Below are 24,681 nucleotides of genomic sequence, written 5' to 3' on the forward strand. Positions count from 1 at the left end.
CGGCATAAATATACAAGGACCAAAAGTATTACAAGAACAGTGTAAAATATGTGCTGAAGCAAAACAGTCAAGACTACCATTTAATACAATCAGAACTCGGGCTGAAAGGTACTTACAAATAATACACACAGACATCTGTGGTCCCTTTGAGGTGAAGACTCATGATGGATACAGGTATGTATTAACAATAATGGATGATTACAGTCATTTTACAAAAATCTATTTACTTAAAAACAAGAGTGATGCAAAAGGAGAAATTATAAATTACATTGAAGAAACGGAGCGAGAGAAAAATAGTAAAGTATCAACTATAAGATGCGACAACGGAGGTGAGTATACAAGTAACGATTTTAAAGCATTGTGTCAACAAAAAGGCATTAAATTAGACTACACAGTGCCCTACTCACCACAATTAAATGGCAAAGCTGAACGCCTAAACCGGACATTATTAGAAAAAACAAGAGCATTACTTTTTGATTCTAAATTGGACTTGCTTTAGCCAAAGAAATGCAAACATTAAAAAACATTTTAAACTGCCTAGAAAAGGAATTTGAAATAAACATATTCAATGATCCTACTAATTTTATTGGATTTGAAATTAAGAAGACTGAGAAAGGTATAACACTGAAACAAGAAAGCTACATTAAAAATTTATTGAAGAAATTTAGTATGGAAGATTGTAAGCCTGTTAATACACCCTGCAATACAGATAAAAAAACAGAAACGCAAAATACAGATACTACAAACTTCCCATATAGAGAACTGATCGGAGGACTTTTATACATATCTACAAGAACAAGGCCAGACATAAGTCAAGCTGTAAATGAAGCAAGCAGAAAAATAGAAAACCCTACGAAAGATGATGTAATAGCTGCAAAGAAAATACTAAAATATTTAAATGGAACAAGACAGAAAGGAATTATGTACAAGAAGGGAGGAGATATTTCAAAACTAAATGCATACTGTGATGCAGACTATGCCAAATGTATCAAGACAAGACGCAGTACAACCGGATTTGTGATAATGTTAGCAGAAGGACCTGTGTCTTGGTGTTCAAAACGACAACCAATTGTTGCCTTATCATCAACCGAGGCAGAGTATATTGCAGCAGCTGATTGCTGTAAAGAATGCTTATATTTAAAGTCATTTTTAAAAGAGCTGATTGGTTCTGAAGTTGAAATTATATTAAATGTTGATAACCAAAGCGCTATTCAGCTGATTAAAACAGGTTCATTTAATAAAAGATCCAAACACATTGATGTGAGATACTATTTTATTCATGAAAATTATAAACAGGGTAAAATTAATATTAAATATTGTCCCACTGATAAACAGACTGCAGACATATTTACAAAACCATTGTTAAATAATAAATTTAATTTTCATGTCAAAAATATTGTAAACTAAATAAATTCATGATATAGGTATATAATTTAAGAAACACTTAGAAATTGTATAATTTAAAATTGATAGCATAGAATAATAGGTATTATTTAAATTGTAAACAATTTTAATAATAGGAGAAGGTGTTAGTGGGTCATCCCTATTAATGTCAATGGGTACATCCCTATTAAGAGTAGCGTCATTACACTATGGTTTGTCTTTGTGGTTACAATAAAATGTCTAACAAAAGTAAACGGTGTGTTTCAATAAAATAATATTAATAACAGTTCGAATTGTATCAGGCTTAAAAAATAATGGCAACAGTTATCACAAGGGAAATCTTTATAAGTATTGAACATCTGAAGCGTGGACTCCATAAAGATAATAATGGGCAAGCTGTCTTCCGTTATGGGTTATTAAAGTTAATCTTGGAGTCGCTCCCGTCAACAACACAGGTCGCACTGGCAGATCGGAAGTTACTTCTGCTGGTGATAAATTCGTCAGATGTTTTCTTAACTCGTCTCGCGAAGAAAACGTTTGATCGCCATAAATTACTTCTCCCTGCATCGGATGTACTATTTCCCATGGTAAAGATGTTTCGAAATAACCACCTTCACCCTGAAAACGAATTTAAACAGTTATTTCGTTACTGTATTTGTTATGCATTTTTCTTTAAAAAAAAATCAGCTTACTTCAAAATTAGAAACGGCATAATGATTTCCTCTCTTAGCAGTAACAACCGATACTAGGGCGCCCTCTTTGTTGACGATCGGTGTGCCAGCAATATAGTGATTGGCGGACTCGAATGTAGGCGCGCAACGCCATTGCGCCAAACGACCATCACTGGATACCATCAGAACACGCTTACTACGGTTGATAAATACCTAAAAATATTTTAATTTAATTCGTTGTTGTACGTACTGAATGATATACGCAAAATGTGATGGACAATTATGTTATTTATTATGATAGAACCAACAGCGATAGCAGCGCCTTTCTCAACGGTTCAGATATCCTTGTTTGACTTGTGGTGTTATTTCAAACTCTTTACATCTTTTAGTTTTTTATATTTTGACATTATTACGTTGTCATTCACACTGTAATTTTCAATTAAATAAAACCAATATATTTTGGTGTTTCGTTATTTCATTATGTCAATTTATTTAATTGATAAAAACACAGTAATATAAATGGCTACTATAACGCGATTACTTCGGCCTGAGAAGTTTGAAGCGGATCCAGGTACACCCGCTGCGGACTTGAAATACCTTCATTGGAAAGAAACGTTCGAGAACTATCTCGCTGTAGAAATTGAAGATGTTAAGGTATCCGATAGTACTAAACTAAAAATATTGCTTAACAACGTATCTTCCAATATATACTCATTTTTACGGAATATTAAAGACTACACTAAAGCAATAAGAACGTTAGATGAGATTTACCTGAAGCCTAAAAATGAGATTCATGCTAGATTCATATTGACTTCCACAAAGCAGAAACCTGAAGAGACCGTAGGAGATTTTTTACGAAATTTACAGCAATTATCTTTCAATTGCAATTTTAAATCTGTCACTGCCGAAGAATACAGGAACGACTATGTGCGCGATGCTTTTATAGCCGGTATACATTCTCAAAAAATTAGACAACGATTGCTGGAAAATCTTGAGATTTCTTTGGAAGAGGCTTATAATCAGGCGACATCTCTTGAAATGGCAGAAAAGAATTCAAACGATTTCAAAATTAACACTTCAAATTCTGCTATGGACCTGAACCAGGTAGAGAATATCAATTTACGATCCAACAGCCCTAATCTAGCTGCAACGTCATCACGTAAACGTTGTTTTTTTTGTGGTGGCAACGTACACCAAAGAATTAAATGTCCCGCTTTTCGTGCTACTTGCCAAATCTGTGAAAAGAAAGGACATTTTGCGAAAGTTTGCAGAAGCGGCTATGTGTCAAATAAACTGGTTAATAATGCCATAGTAGATTCAAATGATGAAAGGCTATCGGCAATTTTAGCAGCATCGCCAGCTAGTCTTCGGAAATGTACTGTACATATTACTATTAACGACTGTAAAGCTGATGCTTTGATAGACAGCGGAAGTTCAACAAGTTTTATTAACAAGAACTTTGCTGAATTATTACGTCTAAAACGCCATCCCTGGAAAGAAACAGTAACTTTAGCTTCAAAGAAAAATTGTTCTCATGTAGATGGATATTGCACTTCTACGATAAAATTATGTGAACACACATACAAACAAAAGTCTTTGTATATCTTAGAAGATCTATGCGCTGATGTAATAATCGGACGCGATATATTACAGGACCATTCGTCCGTAGAGATAGAGTTTGGTGGTCCAGCTAAGGCTTTAAAAATTTGTAACGTTATGGCGGCCGCAGTGCCTCCAGTTTCACTATTTTCGAATCTTTCATCAAACATAAAACCTGTTGCTATAAAGTCAAGAAAATATTCAGAGGCTGACAATCAATTTATAAAAGACGAAATTGGTAAACTTCTAAAGGATCACGTTATTGAACCAAGCAACTCGCCTTGGAGAGCTCAAGTCTTAGTTACCGGAGGAACGACACATCGGAAACGTCTCGTTATTGACTATTCATTAACTATCAACAAATACACTGAGCTAGATGCATACCCGTTGCCTAATATAGAGTCAATAGTTTCGGAAGTAGCAAAACACAATTTTTTTAGTCAAATTGATCTAAAAAGCGCTTACCACCAAATACCGATTTTGCCGAGTGAAAAGAAATATACAGCCTTTGAAGCATGTGGGAATTTATACCAGTTTACTCGAATACCATTTGGTGTTACCAACGGAGTCGCTGCTTTCCAAAGAACATTACAATATATCATTTCTAAGGAAAAACTGACGGGTACTTTCGCTTACCTCGATGATGTCACAATCTGTGGTAAAACGAAAGAAGAACATGATCACAACCTAAAGCAATTCAAAAAGGTTGCGGAAAAATATAATCTCTCATTGAATGAAGAAAAGTGTATATACGGGCAAGAATCAGTCAAACTGCTCGGTTATGAAATCATAAATAACTCGATTAGACCAGACGAAGAACGTCTGCGTCCTTTAATAAACTTACCGATTCCAAACGATTCTCAATCTTTAAAACGAGCTCTGGGCATGTTTGCACATTACTCTAAATGGATCAAAAATTTCTCGGAAAAGATTAACCCTTTGACAGCAATCACTGAGTTCCCTTTGAACGAAACTGCTATTAATTGTTTCCAGAAATTAAAGTCGGATATAGCGAAATCTGCTTTAACTGTCATTGATCCGCATGAAACCTTTACCGTGGAAACTGATGCCTCTGAACACTCAATTGCAGCTTCACTTTCACAAAACGGTCGTCCAGTGGCTTTCTTCTCTCGTTCTTTAAACGACTCTGAGCGTCGCCATTCCTCGATTGAGAAGGAAGCGACCGCTGTGGTTGAAGCTTTGAGAAAATGGCGACACTATCTAATCGGGAGACACTTTCGTTTGATAACAGACCAACGATCAGTTTCTTTCATGTTTAACCAGTCGCATAGCAGTAAGATCAAAAACGAAAAGATAGAAAGATGGCGTCTTGAGCTATCCAATTATAAGTATGATATAATATACCGTCCAGGTAAACAAAATGTTACAGCTGACACTTTGTCACGTATCTGTGCCAGCTCAACGATAAGAAGTTTGAACGAATTACATACTCTTTTAGGACACCCTGGTATAGTACGGATGACACATTGGGTGCGCTCGAAAAATTTGCCGTACTCGGTAGATGACATAAAACGAATAACATCGGGCTGTCGTATATGTGCCGAAGTCAAACCTAGATTTGTGAAAAAGCAAGGGACTCTTATCAAAGCCACTGCACCATTCGAGCGATTAAATATTGATTTTAAAGGGCCTCTACCTTCTACTACAAGCACTCGCTACATTTTAACAATAATTGACGAATATTCCAGATTCCCATTTGCCTACCCATGTAAAGACTTATCAGCAGCCACTGTCATGAAATGCTTAAAAGATTTATTTCTTACTTTTGGTAGTCCACAATATATTCATTCGGATCGTGGGTCGGCTTTTATGTCTGAAGAATTACGGTCTTACTTGGTGTTGAATGGTATTGCTTGTAGTCGTACTACGCCGTATAACCCACAGGGAAATGGCCAAGTTGAACGCCTTAATGGCACTTTATGGAAGACAATAAAATTACATTTGAAGACGAAGAATCTTGACGTAGATCATTGGCAGGATGTTTTACCAGCCGCTCTTCACTCCATCAGATCATTATTATGCACCACTATTAATGCTACTCCGCATGAAAGATTCTTTAAACATCCTCGTAGAACAATAGATGGAGAATCATTGCCAACATGGCTCCTGGAGCCTGGTCCAGTGTTAATGCGAAACAATCACAGACAGTCAAAATACGATCCGGAGGTGGAAGAAGTAGAGCTTATAGAAGCTAACCCTTCTTACTCTCACGTAAGACTATCAGATGGGCGCGAAGCTACTATATCGAATAGGCAACTCGCGCCTCTGCCAACACCAGAAAATGACCCATTTGAATCTCGGAATCATTCAGAACCTGCAGGAGGTAATGAAGTTGTGAGAACCGATGAAGCTACTTCTCTTCGGCGATCCTCAAGAGAAAGGAGACCTCCAGTTTGGTTGAGAGATTACGAAACCTAACGGAAGGGTGAATGTGGTGTTATTTCAAACTCTTTACATCTTTTAGTTTTTTATATTTTGACATTATTACGTTGTCATTCACACTGTAATTTTCAATTAAATAAAACCAATATATTTTGGTGTTTCGTTATTTCATTATGTCATGACTACAATTCCACCGTAAGAATTTTTGAAATGTCAATGCTATCCTCTTCAAAAATGACCTAGCAGCTACAGGCTTCATGTCAATTAAGAAAAAAAAACAATGTAACGTATTTAAGATATACCTTTTCAGCCGTGTTTTCATCGAGCCGGACAAATGCAAGCTCGCCTAGCGGCGCTAGAAGTTCCTCAGTGAACACGTCGCAGTAATGATGTGTATTGTTCACACGCTCTTTTACCTGGCAATATAAAGATTTTAATCCATACATTTTTTACATAGCAACAATGAAATTACTAGTCGATAGCTTTGAAATTATAGTGGAAATTCATAATTTCAAACTCAACCGTTTGGTACATTTTTTAAATGTTTGAAGCACTCTTTTCTCGCTTCTTTTTCATTAGTATTTGTAAGCCGCGAACCCACATCCCTTTGTCACATTTGCACGCAAGCTACTTGAAAGTGCCAGTAACAGGCAAGTGAAGTACTGTTCAATTTTACTGGTATGTGTATTCGCGTCTTTACGTTAACATGCTCATCGGCTGTCGTCGTCCTTGTAAGTTCCGTACTATTTTCTATCGCAATTTTAACCTTACTAATTTCTTTTCGTTCCTTTAGAAAATTTCATCAAAACAAACTATAGTGTATGTTAACATTTTTACCTCCTCAGGCGTGCAGCAATGTATGGGTACTACTGTGCCAAAACTGGCATATCTCTTGCTGTTCCTATGATGCAGCTCGGCTGGTATACACATTGACTCCACAAGTCCTTTGTATACTTCATTCAGAACTGTGCGTTTAGACATCGTGGTACACTTTAAGAAACAAAGATCTTACTTAATAAATCTTACTTATATTATAAATGCGAATGTAGAGATAGATAATAGATGGATGGATGTTTGTTTGAAGGTATCTCCAGAACAGCTGAACGGATCTCGATGAAATTTAGCATAGATACAGAACACAGTCTGGAAGAACACATAGGCTGCTTATTCGAAGTCGTGAGCAAAAACTAGTAAAGTTATATTTCTCAATACTTAAAATAACACAAAATTATTATATCAGTTCCTATTTAAAGTAATATTATGATCTAAAATCTAAAGCTATCCAGAGAAAGCGTTCTTTACAGTCAGGAACAAATTTTGATAACGTCACTAGTTTTATTATATTTTTGTATAGGTTATCCGGCGTTCTTAGGGTGAAAGAAAACATCGTGATGCAACCTGCACATATCTAAGAAGAAGTTCAATGATATGTGTGAAGTCGACCAACCCGCACTGGGCCAGCGTGGTTGACTATGGCTTGGTCATCCATAACTTAGTGTAGGCTACAAGCCCCTCGGTGGGGACATATAGTAGTGAACTGATGATAGGTTAGTCTACGTTAATATCTTTAAATAGAAAATATCATAACATAAATATTTATAATTTCTGTACTTAAGCTATTATAGTTTTCCGCGACCGAAATCTCTTTATAAAACATATTGTTATCCAATCTTTGATTAAATATAAATAACAATATGTTTTACACGGGGATTTTGTTCTCAGAAACCCAAATTAACAAATACGAACTAATCGAAGTAATTGATTGCGGCGACAACAAAAATTACAGTTTTCGACACGGCTTGATAATCGTATCTCGTATTAATAAAATGATAAATTGAGGATTATTTTAAAGAATGGATAGAAGTGATTACTTTTATGTAATTAGTTTTTTAAATTTATAATATTATAATTTAGCAGTAACACATAACCGTCTCAATAAACTAGGCTGGAAAGATAAAAAAGTGTTATTTATCATAACTATGTATTCAGCCAAAGCAAAAAACAAAGCTCTCGGTCTTTGTGAATAGGACTTTGTCAATACAATAAAATTTCAAAATTTATCTACATATTAAAAACATTAACCAAATTTCAACTAATTCATTTAAAAAAATGTTTCTTAAAGAGGAATTGCAAAAAACTTAATGCTGATAAAAAAACAGAAAAGTTGACGCCAAATAACAATAGATGAAAAAAAAAAAATTATAATTCTAAACGTTTATAAATTAAAAATTTTTTGCTATAAATAAACATATATGTTAAACATTTAACTATGCAATTAAATTTGAATACATGTAAGCAATTAAAAGACACACTAAAATTAGTAAAAACTTTTAATCAATGTAAACTATAATTAGTATACTATTATTTTTTACATTTAAAAGGTGTATTAAAAGATTTCTCACCTGTAAATTCACAATAGCTCGTTTTCACGTATAAACAAAACTGAATACAAACAGATTGCGATACACCGACTTTGTTTTCGATAACGTATCTTAATTTTGATAAGATGTTACCAACTGATGTAGTGTAGGTAAGACGGTAAACTAAACAATAGTGTACACGTCATGAACTGGGTGATGGCATCGAATTTATTTACTTTGAAACATCGCGAATATAATTTGTTCTATAAAAATATCTTGTTAATATAAAGTTAAAAGTCTTCTATAATAAAGTAAAACAGAAATAATAATCACTACCCGCTAGTTAGGAAAAATATTTTTTTTTCAAACAAGGGAACAATTTGATAAAAACTACAAGAATCGTAAATAAATGACGTTGATTTTTCGCAATTGTCATAAACAGTTACGCGCGCGCATTCGCCGAACGCGGACACGCATTTGCTGCGTCCGTTAAAAATATATAATTATGTGAATGTTTTGCGGTAGTAAACGTATAAAATGTCTGATATTGTGAAGTGTAATGTGTGTAACATCGTTATTGATGAATTGCTAGCATATATACAGAATAAAGTATCTGTTGTAGACGAAGAGACGTTAATAAGACTTTGCACGTCTTCATTTACGAAGGAGGAGATTGAAAAATCTAAATCTCTGTTATACAGTGCTTTGCCAGCCGATAAACGAAAAATTCAACGAAAAAGAAAAGGAAAGGAGAATCGTGATGTGGATGATATCATAGGTATAATTAAATCAACGGATCCGGATATATTACCGGTATACGTAGCCAAACAGTTAGAAAAACTGCCACCGATAACATTTGATCATCTGGACTGCACGGCATTGTTAAAGGATCTAATTAGACTTAAAAGTGACATCGAGTGTATTAAATCGACGTATGCCACAAATGAACAGGTAGATGAGCTTAAAACAGAGGTCAATAATTTAAAATATGCTTCAATTCTACCTACTCCGATTTGCAACATTGACACAAAGCGTGGCGCCTGGAATATGGATAGTGGGCCTATAGGACTATCGCATGTAAACGACACTGAGCTGTCGGATAATAATAAAGAACAGTTGGCAATGATTAGTACAAATAACAACAATAACGGTCGCCGTGAATACCGAGAAGTAGTGCAAACCAATACGCAAACTAATACTTGTAGTAATAATTCCATGCAACAGTCACAGATTCAACGCGTTAAGTGTGTTAGAAATTATACGAAGCAAAACAAGCCGGTGAGTCATCCGAGTAATGTTTGCAAACAGAGTGCGGCGGCGGTTTCAAATCAGCTGTGCGATAACAGTATGCAGCGACCGGCCGAAGTGTTTGCGGAATACCCCCAAAATGAAAAAAATAGTAATGAGAGCGAGTGGTCAACAGTGAAACGATTTAAAAATAAATACCGGTTTGCGGGCAAAACGGGAGTTGCAAAAGATGGTGAAGGAATGTTTAAAGCGGCTGTACGAATGATACCAATATTCATTTCTAATATTCACAACGACACAAAAGATGATGAAATAATTAATTATATTAGACTAAAGACAAATGAATTGGTGACATTGGAAAAAATTGATATCAAAAAGCATGATAGCTACAAAGCATATAAATTTTTTATCCCACAAAGTAAATTAGATATATTCTTGGATGAAACTATTTGGCCTACAGGCATAATTTTTAGACGTTTTGTGAATATGAAATATAGATCCAATAATGCATTTAATAAAGACGGCCTAAAAGATAAAAATAATGATGAATAAGGAAATAATAAAAATTGCTAGTTTTAACTGTAAAAATGTAAAACGTTCCATAGAAGGCATCCGTGAACTTTGCTTATGCTGTGACGTAATTGCACTACAGGAGACCTGGCTGTTGCCGCAGGACATACCCTATCTCAGCAGCATTGATAACAACTTTAGTTACACGGGAACATCTGCGGTGGATACGTCAGTGGGTATGCTGCGAGGAAGACCGTACGGCGGAGTCGCCCTATTGTGGAATAAAAAAGTATTTCAGAACGTTCTTGTGTTGCAGTGTGATAATCCGCGCATCTGTGCTATAAAAATAATAACAAGTGAAAGACCTCTTATAGTAATAAGTGTCTATATGCCAACGGATACGAAGGAAAATCTGCCTGAATTTACGGACTGTCTCGGTGCGATGAGTGCATTAGTGAATGAGTATGGCGTAGAATCGACTTTTATATTGGGAGATTTTAACGCCCATCCTAATGAACTCTTTTTTTATGAACTTTTGAACTTTTGTAACGAACAAAGATGGTTTTGCGTAGATGTAGATATGTTAGGATATTCGTCTGATACGTACACCTTCGTAAGTGAAGCTCACGGGTCTAAGAGATGGCTCGATCATTTAGTAACGACGCAGGCTGCGAAGTGTGCTATATGTAATATATACGTTAAATGTGACGTATGGTGGTCTGATCACTTTCCTATAGTTGCTGAGTGCAGGCTAAACGTTTTAACTCCAAAATTAGTAAATCAAAACATTGTTCATAATGAAATATTATGGGGTGAAAGAAGTAATGAACAAATTGATTTATATTATGCGGAATGTAACGAAAAGCTTAAATCTATAGATATCTCTTTAGAACTTAAAATGTGTGTAAATTGTTTTTCAAATAGATGTAGCTGTAAAACGACAATTGATAAATTATATGATGATATTGTAAATGTTCTGAGTGATGCGGCAAAGAAATGTAAAACTTATATAAAACGTAGGAAACCAGTGATTGGCTGGAACGACTATGTAAAGGCCGCACACAGAGAGGCTAGGCTGAATTTTCAAATTTGGGTATTGTACGGTAAACCCTCATCGGGATATATATATGACAAGATGAGTAAATCGAGAAAACTGTTTAAATCCAGGTTGAAGTGGTGTCAAGACCACCAAGACCAAATCAAGATGGATCGGCTAGCCTTTCTTCATTCCCAAAAAGATTTTCGGGGTTTTTGGAAAAATACCAACAAGTTGAAAGTTTCGCCTGGCCTGCCTGTGAGTGTCGACGGTGTTACCGGTTCTAAAGACATTGCTAACATGTTTAAAGACAATTTCTTGGTCAAATCTGTAACAGAGGTAGCGCCGGTGCACAATGTTGAGCCGCCCAATGGTAACTTGGCTACTTGTATAACGGAGGAGGATGTGGTCCGCACAATTAAATCAATTGCCAAAGGAAAATCTCCTGGTCACGACGGGCTCAGCATTGAGCACATTTTGTACGCGGGGCCGCATATCGCAAAAGTCCTGAGCATGTTTTATTCGCTGTGCCTTAACTGTTCATACTTGCCATCGAAACTTACGAAAACTGTGGTTGTCCCTGTAGTAAAAAATAAAACGGGAAATTTATCAGATAAAAATAATTACAGGCCCATATCGTTGGCGACGATTGCGGCGAAGGTCCTGGACGGAATACTGAATACTAAGTTGAATCAATATGTAAAAATTCACGACAACCAGTTCGGCTTCCGTCCGGGACTTTCCACAGAAAGTGCGATCTTATGCCTTAAACAAACGATTGATTATTATACTTCTCGAAATACTAGAGTGTTTGCTGGTTTCCTTGATTTGTCTAAGGCTTTCGACCTGGTTTCCTATGAAACACTATGGAAGAAATTAGATGAACAAAAAGTTCCTAATAACATCGTAAAAATTCTCCAATTCTGGTACGGAAGCCAGGTCAATGTTGTTAAGTGGTCTAATATGTACTCAGATCCGTATAAGCTGGAGTGTGGTGTAAGGCAAGGAGGACTAACTTCCCCTATCTTGTTTAACCTGTACGTCAATGACCTGATCGTTGCGCTGAGCAGTCAACATGTCGGCTGCCATGTTGATCAAGTCTGTGTAAATAATATTAGTTACGCAGATGACATGGTGCTGCTGAGCGCATCGGTCTGTGGCCTGAGGAAATTACTAGGGATTTGCGAAAAGTACGCGATTAACCACGGTTTAATTTATAATGTAAAGAAAAGTGAATACATGATATTTGAGAAATGTGGTAGGAATCGTGATATAAATCCTGTACCTGACATTAAACTCTGTGGCTCCATTTTGAGTAGGGTATATCAGTTTAAGTACCTAGGACACATCATTACCACGGATCTCAACGACGACTGTGACATAGAAAGGGAGCGGAGGGCGTTATCGGTGAGGGCCAACATGATTGCTCGCAGGTTTGCTCGCTGCTCAAAAGAGGTAAAAATTACTCTTTTCAGAGCATACTGCACAAGCTTCTATGCGAGTAGTCTATGGGCGAGCTACAAGCAAAAGTCCTATAACGCCCTTCGCGTTCAGTACAACAACGCATTTAGGTTGTTGATGGGGCTGCCTCGCTTCTGTAGCGCTTCAGGGATGTTCGCAAAAGCGCGCGTTGACTGCTTTTATGGCACAATGCGGAAAAAATGCGCATCTCTGGTGCGTAGGGTGCGAGCCAGCCCGAACAACGTCCTCAACATGATTGCCTGCAGGCTAGATTGTAAATATGTAAGTTACTGCCTAAAGCTCCACATGGCGGTGAATAATTGTATATAGTATCCATTTATATTGTTACTAACATAGTTAATAAGTGTTTTTACTAACAAAATTATGAGCATAACATTTTGTAGCTTGAAATAAAATTATTATTATTATTATTATTATTATTATAAACATGAATAACTAACTGTCGACCGCGTCTCCGTGTGCGTGGAATTAAAAAAAACGTATTAAGTAGCATTTATGTTCCTTCCAAACTATGATCTACATCTGTGTCATATTTCATCAAAATTCGTTGAGTCCTTTCGAAAATACCTTCAAACAAACATTCATCCATTTACACTTTTGCATTTATATTTGTAAGATTTCTTAAAGCTCGCGGTTAAAAGTAAATTAGGTCAAGAAAATTAATTTTTTGAAAAATAAATAACCACCATATCCGATGTTACCCTGGTGCATTTCGATGGAAGTAAATTTTACTCTTCATCATTTTACTGTATACTACATTATGGATGTGACGTTTAATATTTGATTGTAATTTTGACCAATTCTGAAATAGTTAAAATGTCGTATAATATGCTTTATGACGTAGGTAACAAGTATCCAACACCCGTACAAATAATTTGGCAAATGTCAATCGGGGATTCCCCGTTCAAGACTTCGAAATGTTTCGTTTCATGTTTAACATACGGTACATAGTCTTTGATATCATTTAAATTTTAATCACGAAAATGTAGAAAAAAAAATCATAACATCTAATTGCGATACTTTATAAACATTTATTATGAATAAAAAATATATCGAAACATTTCCTTAATTATAAATATTATTACCCGAAAAATAAAGTTCATAGAGTAACAAGTTGTGTAAAAATCAAGTTCTGGGAGTAATTAAGAAAATAACAAAATACATTGTAATATATTTTAAAGTAAATACATTTTAAGATATGTTTTTATTTACTTAATCACCTACTAAAGACTTTGTTAATAAGTATAACATCAAAATCAGTGCCGGGGGCTTGTCTTGCGGCGTGCAATCGGGCAAGGCTGGTGGCACAGAGTCGGGTGCTTAATGCCGGGTCGCGAAACAACGCCTTGTTCCCGCTGCGACCCACCACCAGAACATAGTGACCTTTGTATCGACCACCGAACACACGTCTGGAAGTTATGCAAATACATAAGTATGCCGTAACCATAGATTGAAACATTGATGGAAGTAGTTAGAGCAAATATTTAGGATACGTCATGATTATGTTTTTTATTACAATAGAAACAGAGAGACAGAGAGAGAGAGATGTCATACAAACTGAAGAAACAATTTCTTAAGATGAAGTTTTAAAGTTAGGTCACTCATACACTCATTTCCTTACGTGAAAGAGAAGGAAGGTAAACAAAATTGACAACATAAACATCATGCCTTATAGAGAACATAAAATTGATACCTGAACTCTGCTTTCATCTTGTTATGTTTGCACAAGTCACATATCAATAAGGGTGAGTCGACTAACACAATGGCCGGGCCTTTACACTCTACATGAGACAAAAGATCTTCCACACTCAACTCTTTCTCCTTTATAAAAATTCCAGCCTCTTCAGCATTATAAATCCGACTTTCAACTCGTTTACATGCCTTAAGGTAAAATTTAAAGGTTTAATTTTTTTATCTCATTTAAATATTAAATGGTGATAAAATTTATTACCTGATAATTTATCCCATCATTGATGGCTCGTCTACTATTTACACCCTTTACAATAGTGTACATGCAATGCTCAATACCAAATCTGTACCAATTGTAAGTTAAACATTAAAAGCCTAACCATAAAATAAACTTTGAGTGTTTCAATTATGTTTTAGTTTAAATTTTACCATAACCCTTTCATTGCACACTGATATTAGACATTAGAAGATACCATGATAATAATTGTTCTGAATCTGTATAATAATTGTGATTTGAAAATTAAAAAAATATTATTATTACTATAATGATTGTTGATATATCTTTGTGTAGGCTTCCATAATTCAATCTTTACAATTAATAACAGAGTACTTATACCCGAAGATGTTTAGTTGATACATATTTAAGGGTTAAATATACTCTTTTATAACCACATCAATGTCATGTTAATGGGTTCAAACACATATTTAACTAAACAATGTCTATCTTACACAACACATTCACTTTCATTTCAATTTTTTTTACGAATTGAACTTGTCAGACAAGGCATTGAACATGTTATTTGATAAAAAAAATATTTTTAAAATGTAACTTTTTTAAAGTAAATTTCTTAACAATTTATTAGTCAATTCAACAAATTTATAACCATACTAAATATTATATCCTAATATTCTTTTTGTCTATTGAATAACTTATATTTTTAGCTGATTTTAAAAAGAAGGAGGTAATCTATTATTCTGTATTTTTATTTTACCTTTTTAATAAATAGCAAAGGTCAATAGTCCATGTTGATTGTAGGAATCCTTCATCATAGCATATCTTTGTGAAATGCTTTCTTAAGTAGTCTCTTTGTTCTGATGGAAGTAACATCATAACACATGCAATGCCACAATCCCAATTGAAACGTTGTTGGTAATGATTTAGTTTGTGCTCAATATACTTAGGTTTTATAGGAACTGGAAATAATAAAAACTGGTTATGTATTATTCTTTTTATTAATATCTATTCAAATTTATTACATTAAAAATATAAAGTTACACATTTATAAGAATTGTATTATCATACAACATATCTTATAAGTCGAGTACCTATAATTTTGCTTACGTTTATCTTTTGTAGACATTTCTTCAAACTCTTGAAATGTATGTTAATAGACTCTTACTTTTGTTTAATACCTTCTTTCATATCTCCCTGCTTAGAAAAATGATTGTTCGAGTTTTGACGAAAAGGAAATGATACAATGTTTAGATTAGATCGAAGATAAAAATATTATTTTGTAACTCGTTTCAATTTCAACCGACCACGGCTCCGTGATCTTTTTGACATTGACATTTTAAGTTTTTAAATTCAAAATTTTACAAGACTCTGTTAAGTTTCTTCTCCATTTTTTAGATGTTAGACTTTCAATAAAGCTCTCGAGCTATCTGTAGTTTTTAGATTCGTCACATTTCTCAAAAATGACAACATAGACTGGCCAAGATGATCATGATAGGTATACCTTTGCATTATAGCAACATTTCCTTTCCGATTTTCAATTTGACATTGACAAACAACTGATCCATTTGTGGACAGGTTACCTTATAAAATTAAAGAATTAAGTTTAATTAGAAAATGTCTTTTATAACAAGAAAAACATTAAGATTGTTAAAAATACGAAACTCGACCCATAGTTCGTGTAAACTTAGGCAGTTGAGTACACAAACGAAAGCTACTTTAAATGAAGAATCCGATAAAAGTAAACAAACTCATTTTGGTTTCAAAACAGTGAATGAGGAAGAGAAATGGAAAAAAGGTCAGTCACTTTTACCATTAATTATAATTAATTTAATACTTGTACTTCGAGGTCAGAATACTTCATTAATTTGTAAAAAAAATTATAACCTTTACTACACAGTATTGAAAAGTCGTTTTTTGATCGCAAAAAAAATATTATTTTGACATTTGACTATGCATTTCTATATAAGTAATATTTACATGTATTATACTTTCAGTGCACGAAGTATTTGAAACAGTAGCTGAAAAGTATGATGTGATGAATGATGCAATGTCACTTGGAATACATAGGATTTGGAAGGATATTTTCATTCAAAGATTAGCACCCACACATGGGACAAAACTCCTAGATGTTGCTGGTGGAACGGGTATAAGATACTTTGTAATACTTCCTGAATAACTTACATATATGTTACTGATTCATATTAATTAAAATAATAATACCACTAAGATTTTTTAACCATTCATTTTATTTAATTTCATTGATACATGGTTTTTTCAGGTGACATTTCATTTAGGTACATAGACTATTTAAAAAATTTGGGTCAAGCACCAGAAAATAAGCAAAGCTCAGTCACTGTCTGTGATATTAACCAAGCTATGCTTGATGTTGGAAAAGTTCGAGCTCAAAGGTAAATATAAATATAATATCATTAGAGGTTACAAAAGTACAAATAAAAATATCCACATATACTGCTTTGATCCTGTTAACACATTCAGTGTTACCAACACATCCTAAGTTTACATTGCTATGTAATGTGTGGCCCAGCTCGACCAATGATATACCACAACCACAAAGAATACCCAGACATGAAGTGGAAAAATATCCGCATACAGTCTGAGTGTGCTTGGCTGTTATAATTTTATACCTATTTCTCTTCCAACATTTTTCTTATTAGAAAGGATGGGAAAGGGAAGTGGATTTGACCAAGGAAGGGACACAGGAATGGGAAAAAATCTTTCTCTGCACCTGCAATTGTAGATATTTATGAGCTTGCTTGGCTATATCAGTAAATTCAGGTGGCTGCTTGCCTTATGTCACTATGGTTAGTATTAAAGGCACTAGAAGTTTGAAATTTAATTATTGATTTATCTTTATAGACAAGGATATACAAAAGAATTGACTGGTGTTGATGTTCAATGGTTATGCAGTGATGCAGAAAAGCTGTCTTTACCAGATGAAAGCTTTACGGCATATACTATCGCATTTGGCATCAGAAACTGTACACATATTGATAAGGTATGTGAATTTTTTTTTTGGGCATAATACAGGGACCATGTCACTGTTATTCACTTTAATTACCATAGCTGAACCTGCCACCAATTCTCACTTTAAAAAAAATTATAGGTTTTAATAAAGGTGTTTTGACACTGGGCACTAGTTACTTATATGTGCTATAACATAGTTTTGTGACATTTACTGTTTTACAGGTCCTAGAAGAAGCTTACCGTGTCCTCAGCCCCGGTGGTCGATTTATGTGCTTAGAATTCAGTCAGCTACCTAATTCTGGAATGCAATGGTAGTATACAATAGTCAATTGATGTTTATCTTTGTAATGTTTTGCAAAAGTTTGTAGCATACTTTAGTAACACCGAGTGGCTATTGTTTTTTTTTTAAAGAACATGCTTTGTAAATGAACATTTTTTTTTAAGGTTGTATGACCAGTATTCATTTCAAATAATACCAGTATTAGGACAGCTTATAGCCGGCCAATGGAAGCCTTACCAATATTTAGTAGAAAGTATCAGACAATTTCCAAATCAGGTGAGTCTTGCAAGCATTATTGCATGCTTTGTCTTCTTGTTACTTTTCTTATCTTGTGGGTAGATATTTTGCCTTTATCCTCTTAATACTGTAACAAATTAAAGCTTTCTATTCTTTTAATTCTGATTTTATAATTTCAGGAAAAGTTCAAATCAATGATAGAGGATGCGGGATTTAGACAGGTGACTTACGAAAATTTAACATTTGGCGTCGTCGCGATTCATTCAGGTTTTAAGATATAGTGATTAAAGGTATTTAATTTGTTAAATTTTTTTTTATTTATTCAGAAAATTCAACAAAAAAATTTAAGTCACTTTATATATTGACACTAATTTAATTCATTCTTACAAAAGATTGATTCAAAGATTAATACAACTCCTTGTGTAATATAAAATACTACTAAACAAGCATTGAATTCACAAAGGGACGGACAGCAATATCCTAAAGAAAATTTGAATAATTAAGACTTAGCTTAAAGATAACATGTAATGTGCCATTACTCTTAGCTAAATTAATATAGTATAGAAACTTACCTTACTGACTTACTTATTTATATACTTATAGTTTGATTTTTAGCTGAACGTTCATATCACATTTCAAAGGATTGTCAAATAATTAAACATGATTTTTAAGAGATATTTATTGAGTTCAAAGTATGTTGGTCTTTGGAATGCTGGTTCAGTTCCTAAATTACATTTCACACGCTATGATATCGTCAAATGGTTGACAAAATATTATGATCAGTCGAAATTTATTATAATTATATGTAACAATTTTTGATTTTTAAAATTTGTAATTTACAATTTATATCTATTCTATCATATGTAAAACACAATCTCTGTTCCCCTTACAACATTCACACAGATAGGAAATAAAAGAAAAAAAATGAACCGGCATACTATCTCTAGCACTCTCTTTCGCACACGCCATCGATTTACTGGATATTTTGTATGAAAGCTCAATTAAGCATGCTAATTATATTTATGACATCGATTTGTTAGGGCTAAGACTAATGAGCAAAGCTAATGTACTCTCGCCTCAGGGCCGTGGCGCACCTACGAGTAGGATAATTACGCAGACATCGAGAAAAGCAAATAAAGTGTGAGTTAAGGATATCCAAAACAAACAATTAATACTCTCGTATTATACCGAGCGTGCACTCAACATAAGTTATTTGGCAAAAATTTATATTAAAATCATACCCAAAGATCCATGATCCTGTGGTCCTGCGTCGAGCACGGTACGACGACCTGACGTCCGTATTCACAATCCAAAAAGTTAACAGTTCACGTCTACAAGCGATACTGAGCCAAATCCTCAACTCGAGAGGCCGCAGCCGTCCGAGATCCTTTGGTACGATCCGAAAATCCGAGTATCCTGTGCGATGAGTGCGCGCGTCCTACCCGACGGTCCAAGCCCAGCCCATGCCATCCCATCCATCGAGCGAGATCCTATCCTACGGCATCCTGACTCACACCTCCAGCCAAGCATATCCAACGAGCCAAATCCACAGTGGATGAAACAAAAAAAAAGTACTTTTAATTATATCAACTCAATTACAAACTACAATATAAATACAACTCATTCTGAAAGCGACTCAAATAAAACTTTTTATTAAATATAAAATCAGCATGTTGTCAGGTTTACTGTTACATTTGTGAAGAGAAGAGAGTGCATGTGACATGTCGCCTGCAAAACGAGGAGTATGGACATACATATGTTGATCTTATTATAAACATGGCAGAGCGCTAAGTGGGCGCAGTCTCGGGGCTACGGGGTCGCGGCGCCCGTCCAGTCGCCGCTCGTCGCTCGCTATCACTGTCAAACAACATCACCTTCAGTCCGACACCCGTTACATATTGTCCTAAACTAGTATACACCCACATACTTATCTCACCCGGTAGGCAAAAGGGAAACTATGCACCGACAAAGTTATCTGACCCAATAGGAGTAAGCTTATTAGCGCCACACTATCAATTGAAAAAGTGTTAAAAGATCTATATTGGATTATAGCTGTATTTTAAGTTATTTTTTATGACTATACACTGACAAGGATGTCTGAACTTGGTGAGCATAAGTCAAAATTATGATAGCTTACTAGCACCCCCTTATCATTGTCAAAATAATATCACGAGATCCTTTTCGTACTGTAACTGTCATGTATTTTTTATGTAATTTCTCTGTTCCACATATTTTCTGACTGAACCATTCAATAGCAGTGCCTCTTACCGGGCCAGATAACTTTGTTCCTCAGAAATATTAGAAAAATAAAGAAATCATATGACATCAGACAATAATCTTATTGTGAACAATGCTAAAGCAGTAGTATTAAAAGGCACCCACGTAGACGGCCTGCTTATCATAAAAAACTAGGTTTTTTTTTTACAAGAAATTACATAGGAAATAAGTGAAAATAAAATAAAAAAATACTAGTAAAAGCAACCTTGGAAAAATAATTATATGTTTAGAATATAACAGTAACCTTGTATGCTTGAGGATACCAATAAATAAAATAAAGTTATTAAGTTAAGTTGTATGTAAAATAGTTTCTTGTATCCTTTATGTGCCGCTGAAATGAAGCCATTGATTAAATGATATCAAATTGAATATTATCAAATATTCAGTATCGCAACTAGCATTATTTTCAATAATTTTTAAATTACTACATTTATGATGAAGTTGATTTCCTTTCAACCAAAATAAAGCCATTTAATTAAGCTTTCGGACTAGCTTTTACACAATGTTGTGAAAGACACTTGTAAATGTAAGATGTGTTCATGAATACAATTCTAAGGTGTACAAGCAAAAGTTTGTGAGAATCTGTATATTGCGTCAATATGAGTATTTCAAGTGTGTATGAAGATTTAAGAGTATTTACAGTTTAAGTCGAACGTGTATTTCGAGTGTGTAATTTCAAGCGTGTTAAGACATGGGGTGTGTGTGTATTTCGAGTGTGTATGAATGTAAACATAGTAATCGCTCTGACCTGCTCAGTAGTTGTGATCACGGCTGCGGCTGCGACTGTAGCTGCGACGCACCGGCGAGTAAGTCGGCGATCCGCGTCGCCGCGGTGAGTACGACCGCGACCTGCCCGATGCACCTCTATATTTGTACACAATTTTCAAAGGCCACAACATATAGTTCTAGAGATTGGAACTATAATGTAGACGACCAGGAATCCAAAATTGACCATGGGTACCTCCTGGAGTTTATGAAAGATCCAAAGGGTGTGTATGATGGTAAATAAAGTTGATGCATCACTAGTTGAAGATATGCATTAAAATCACCCACGTTTTTAAGGATAAGGAAATATTTCTATGTGTACAAAAATGTGAAACAATATACTTGTATATTAATACTCACTTTCAATGTTGGTAATACTAAAACATGTTTTTAAGACTGTAAGCAATCATCATTTACATATTAATGTTGTTTTTATTAAGAAGCTAATAATTCTTTGCTAAATTCAAGGATCCTCTACATAATAAGACTGTATATTGATTAAATACTTTGATCTGTGGCCATGAGAATTTACACCTTAGTGGACATAGACATAGTGAATTGACAACTCTGTAGCTACAGATTTAGATTTAGTAAAAAAAATATTACCTGTCACGATCACCACTGTATCTGTCTCCGCCACCGCCGCCATAGTCCTCTTTCACTCGTATATATGACACTTCGCCCTGAAATAATCGATCTTATTTACACATGCGGCCATTTTGTTTTGCATACTAATTACGATGTACACATGACTTTGAATGAAAAAGCGAGATCAACTTCTTTAATTTGCATGTATTATATTAGACAAGATTACAACACTGTTACATTTTTTTGAAGAGGGTGAAAGATAGAATATTTTGTATTGCGACTTTTATATATTTCATAAAATATTATGTTACTTCAAAATGATATGCAATTCTTACTTCATGGCTTCTAAACCGCGAATCGTCAAGTTTTTTCACTGCATACTTCATATCTTCATGACGAAGGAACTCCACTACACCAGTACCATCTTTGAAAGTGTCCGCAAAGCAAACATCGCCCGCTTCACGCATGTGGTCTTTTAGATCCTGGGCAAAATTTGTATTTGTTTAACACTGAACCAAAACTATACATCTCATTACTATCTATCAATTAGATAAAGTCCGCATTTATATTGTAATATTACAAAAATTTAATTGTGTAAAAAACTTAAATAAAAAAAATAATTTTACTACAGCCAATTGTAAGCATTGTCTGATGTCATCTATTTACCAACCTGCCAAGATCCTGATGGTGGTAACCCAGTAACAAGTACTCTGTACTCCGAACGTCTAGCTGGGGGACCTCTTGTGGCCGGTCTGGCGCCAAAGCGGTCTCCTCCCCCACGCCCGCCTCTTGCGCCGCCGCCGCCGCCACCCCGGGGAAACTCCACCCGGAGACGATAACCATCGTAATCATAACCATCTCTTGCACGTACAGCATCATCCGCATCCCTGATGTGCAAAAATATGGCATTCATGAAAAAAAATAACAATCTCTCTCTTCGCCTAGCTGACATTCCAAAAGAACATATGACTGCAATTATAACCTAAGACGAAATTACCGAAGCTAAATATAACAATAAATTAATTTTTAATAAATCAGAGACCACTATTTTTTATCAAAATCATGTTGATATTGCCAATATTATGCATTGAACACAGATTCTAACATTCTGCCAAAGAGGTGGCATACTGGCCACTAAAAACATTTGCATTTTTCATTATGGAAAAAGATAGGTGAAAAAGAAGAGAACAGCGAAAAGTATTTGTACATAGAGTTCAATGAAATAAGATTGTAAATATGTATAAAGTTAAATAAAGTAATAACAACAAAATAAAAACATTTTGGTTGCTATGCTAGTGTTTTCAATTTTATACACTGTGTGTTATCTGAGTATTTAAAAATGTAGTTGAGAAATCAAATGTAACATTTTACAGTATAAATTAAGTTGTTGTATATAAAGTAAATTATCAATTTCTTATCTCTGTTCAGTACTACTGACTTATCATTATTTTGATAAACAACATACTTTGATAACATTTATCATAATGTAAAATTAAAATTTAAGATATTTTATTAAATATAATGTTATAATAATACAACTTGATATACAACTGATTTTAGAATCATGCTGTCAGTGATGACAGTCAAATTGTATCAACTTCTAGAAAGCAAATAGGTTTATACCTATGCTTAATGCCTCGTTCACGCCAGGCCAGCTCAGTAGGCCAGTCGTGCTGCCCTGTCATGGAAGGTGTTGTCCTCATTACACCAGTCCAGTCTGAGGCGTGGCTTTGTAAAGACAAGTAGAGGGACAATGTAGCCGAGAAAAAAATGGAATACGCTACATATGCAATCCTTAGTACTTCAGGAAATTGTAAAAGAAATTAATTATGAGATAAGTGATAAAAAAACCTTGGGTCTCGCTTTACTATTAAAGCGGCTCAAGACGGAAGATCTGGGGAGCATAAATTAGCGACAACAATACATTTTATAACCTCAAAAAGCAAGTTTAGTCATAACTGGACTGGTTCCCAGACCATCCACAATATGTCCGTTGCAGCGGAATGGTCGAACTGGCCTGAAAAGTAGAATGCCATCACAATTATCAGTCAGACTGGCTTATTGGCTCCCATGGGTGTCCACATTAGGCCAGTTGTATGTCAGTGCTGATTTTGTGTGACTGGCCTACTGAGCTGGCTTAGTGTGAATGGGGTATTATTCTAAAACGCTTGCAAACATTTTGGGTGTCAATACTGATGGACAGCATGACTCTAACAACTTACATATTGATAAAGAAATATTAGCTCTAACACTGGTATGATGGTTAGGAGCAGATGAATAGTTCTATCCAATAATGATAATGCTTATTGCACCATAAGTTTCCTAATACAACACCAATGTTAAAATCATGCGAGATTTATAAAAAATCACTGTGTTACAAAGTTATGAAGGTCGCAGCAAAATAAATCATCAAAAAACTGTTTCTGATTAAAAAACACCACATGCCAAAATTAGTTAAAAAATAAATCGAATTATAATCATGTAATATAGATTACGATAAGACATTATAACACGTTGATTTTTTCTTTAAATCTTTAACCGCCTTTTATATTGTTTGCCAACATATTCTCACCTCGGATCCTCGAATTCCACGAATGCGAATGGTGGACCTTTTCTGTTTTTCAGATCGACAAACGTAACTTTGCCAAATTTGTAAAATAAATCTTGAATGTCCTTTGTTCTTATGTCCGGCGGTAGATTCCCTACGTATATTCTGCACTCATTTCGGTTGCTGCTGCTTCCTCCAGACATTGTTAAGTTTTAAAGAATAAAACTTTAAATAACTATTTCCGTATCTTTTATGTATTTATATACTACAATATAAAATAGGATTTTAATATTATCTTTATGAATAAAATAGATGCTACAACTGAAGCGTTTGTGACAAATACAAGATGGCGGCAAACGACAACGATGCGAATAGATCGGATATT

At 34.7% G+C, this 24,681-nt stretch overlaps 6 protein-coding genes across 7 annotated transcripts; 3 read left to right on the forward strand and 3 right to left on the reverse strand.

Moving 5' to 3' along the window:
• Positions 1 to 1,675: 1,675 nt before the first annotated feature.
• LOC106712630 (poxin) lies at positions 1,676 to 8,549 on the reverse strand. Its single transcript, XM_014505247.2, has 5 exons — positions 8,459 to 8,549; positions 6,894 to 7,046; positions 6,359 to 6,472; positions 2,076 to 2,267; positions 1,676 to 2,001 (listed from the first exon to the last, which is right to left on the reverse strand). The coding sequence occupies exons 2-5, from the start codon at positions 7,035 to 7,037 to the stop codon at positions 1,726 to 1,728; spliced, it is 726 nt and encodes a 241-aa protein (XP_014360733.2). The 5' UTR covers positions 7,038 to 7,046; positions 8,459 to 8,549; the 3' UTR covers positions 1,676 to 1,725.
• Positions 8,550 to 8,882: 333 nt separating this feature from the next.
• Positions 8,883 to 13,060, forward strand: LOC123722186. Its single transcript, XM_045683221.1, has one exon. It carries the CDS (start codon positions 10,206 to 10,208, stop codon positions 12,999 to 13,001), a length of 2,796 nt encoding a protein of 931 aa, XP_045539177.1. The 5' UTR covers positions 8,883 to 10,205; the 3' UTR covers positions 13,002 to 13,060.
• On the forward strand, positions 8,954 to 10,130 carry LOC123722214. The gene is made up of 2 exons (XM_045683346.1): positions 8,954 to 10,012; positions 10,125 to 10,130. The coding sequence occupies exons 1-2, from the start codon at positions 8,954 to 8,956 to the stop codon at positions 10,128 to 10,130; spliced, it is 1,065 nt and encodes a 354-aa protein (XP_045539302.1).
• Positions 13,061 to 13,880: 820 nt separating the features above from the next.
• Positions 13,881 to 15,804, reverse strand: LOC106712632 (protein GUCD1). Its single transcript, XM_014505251.2, has 5 exons — positions 15,724 to 15,804; positions 15,374 to 15,575; positions 14,644 to 14,725; positions 14,386 to 14,573; positions 13,881 to 14,101 (listed from the first exon to the last, which is right to left on the reverse strand). Exons 1-5 carry the CDS (start codon positions 15,740 to 15,742, stop codon positions 13,909 to 13,911), a joined length of 684 nt encoding a protein of 227 aa, XP_014360737.2. The 5' UTR covers positions 15,743 to 15,804; the 3' UTR covers positions 13,881 to 13,908.
• A 358-nt stretch (positions 15,805 to 16,162) lies between these two features.
• On the forward strand, positions 16,163 to 18,423 carry LOC106712631 (2-methoxy-6-polyprenyl-1,4-benzoquinol methylase, mitochondrial). Its single transcript, XM_014505250.2, has 7 exons — positions 16,163 to 16,411; positions 16,611 to 16,760; positions 16,895 to 17,024; positions 17,494 to 17,632; positions 17,824 to 17,912; positions 18,046 to 18,157; positions 18,298 to 18,423. Exons 1-7 carry the CDS (start codon positions 16,231 to 16,233, stop codon positions 18,397 to 18,399), a joined length of 903 nt encoding a protein of 300 aa, XP_014360736.2. The 5' UTR covers positions 16,163 to 16,230; the 3' UTR covers positions 18,400 to 18,423.
• A 1,344-nt stretch (positions 18,424 to 19,767) lies between these two features.
• Positions 19,768 to 24,533, reverse strand: LOC106712626 (serine/arginine-rich splicing factor 1A). 2 transcript variants are annotated; one of them, XM_014505243.2, is made up of 6 exons: positions 24,321 to 24,533; positions 22,419 to 22,635; positions 22,084 to 22,230; positions 21,767 to 21,843; positions 21,144 to 21,244; positions 19,768 to 19,975 (listed from the first exon to the last, which is right to left on the reverse strand). In XM_014505243.2, exons 1-5 carry the CDS (start codon positions 24,497 to 24,499, stop codon positions 21,148 to 21,150), a joined length of 717 nt encoding a protein of 238 aa, XP_014360729.2. In that variant the 5' UTR covers positions 24,500 to 24,533; the 3' UTR covers positions 19,768 to 19,975; positions 21,144 to 21,147. The 2 variants fall into 2 exon arrangements, with proteins under 2 accessions (XP_014360729.2, XP_014360727.2); XM_014505241.2 differs by having other exon boundaries at positions 21,144 to 21,259.
• Between the last annotated feature and the right edge of the window lie 148 nt (positions 24,534 to 24,681).

This window comes from Papilio machaon, chromosome 21, assembly GCF_912999745.1.
Source record: "Papilio machaon chromosome 21, ilPapMach1.1, whole genome shotgun sequence".
In the NCBI taxonomy this organism is placed as follows: domain Eukaryota; kingdom Metazoa; phylum Arthropoda; class Insecta; order Lepidoptera; family Papilionidae; genus Papilio; species Papilio machaon.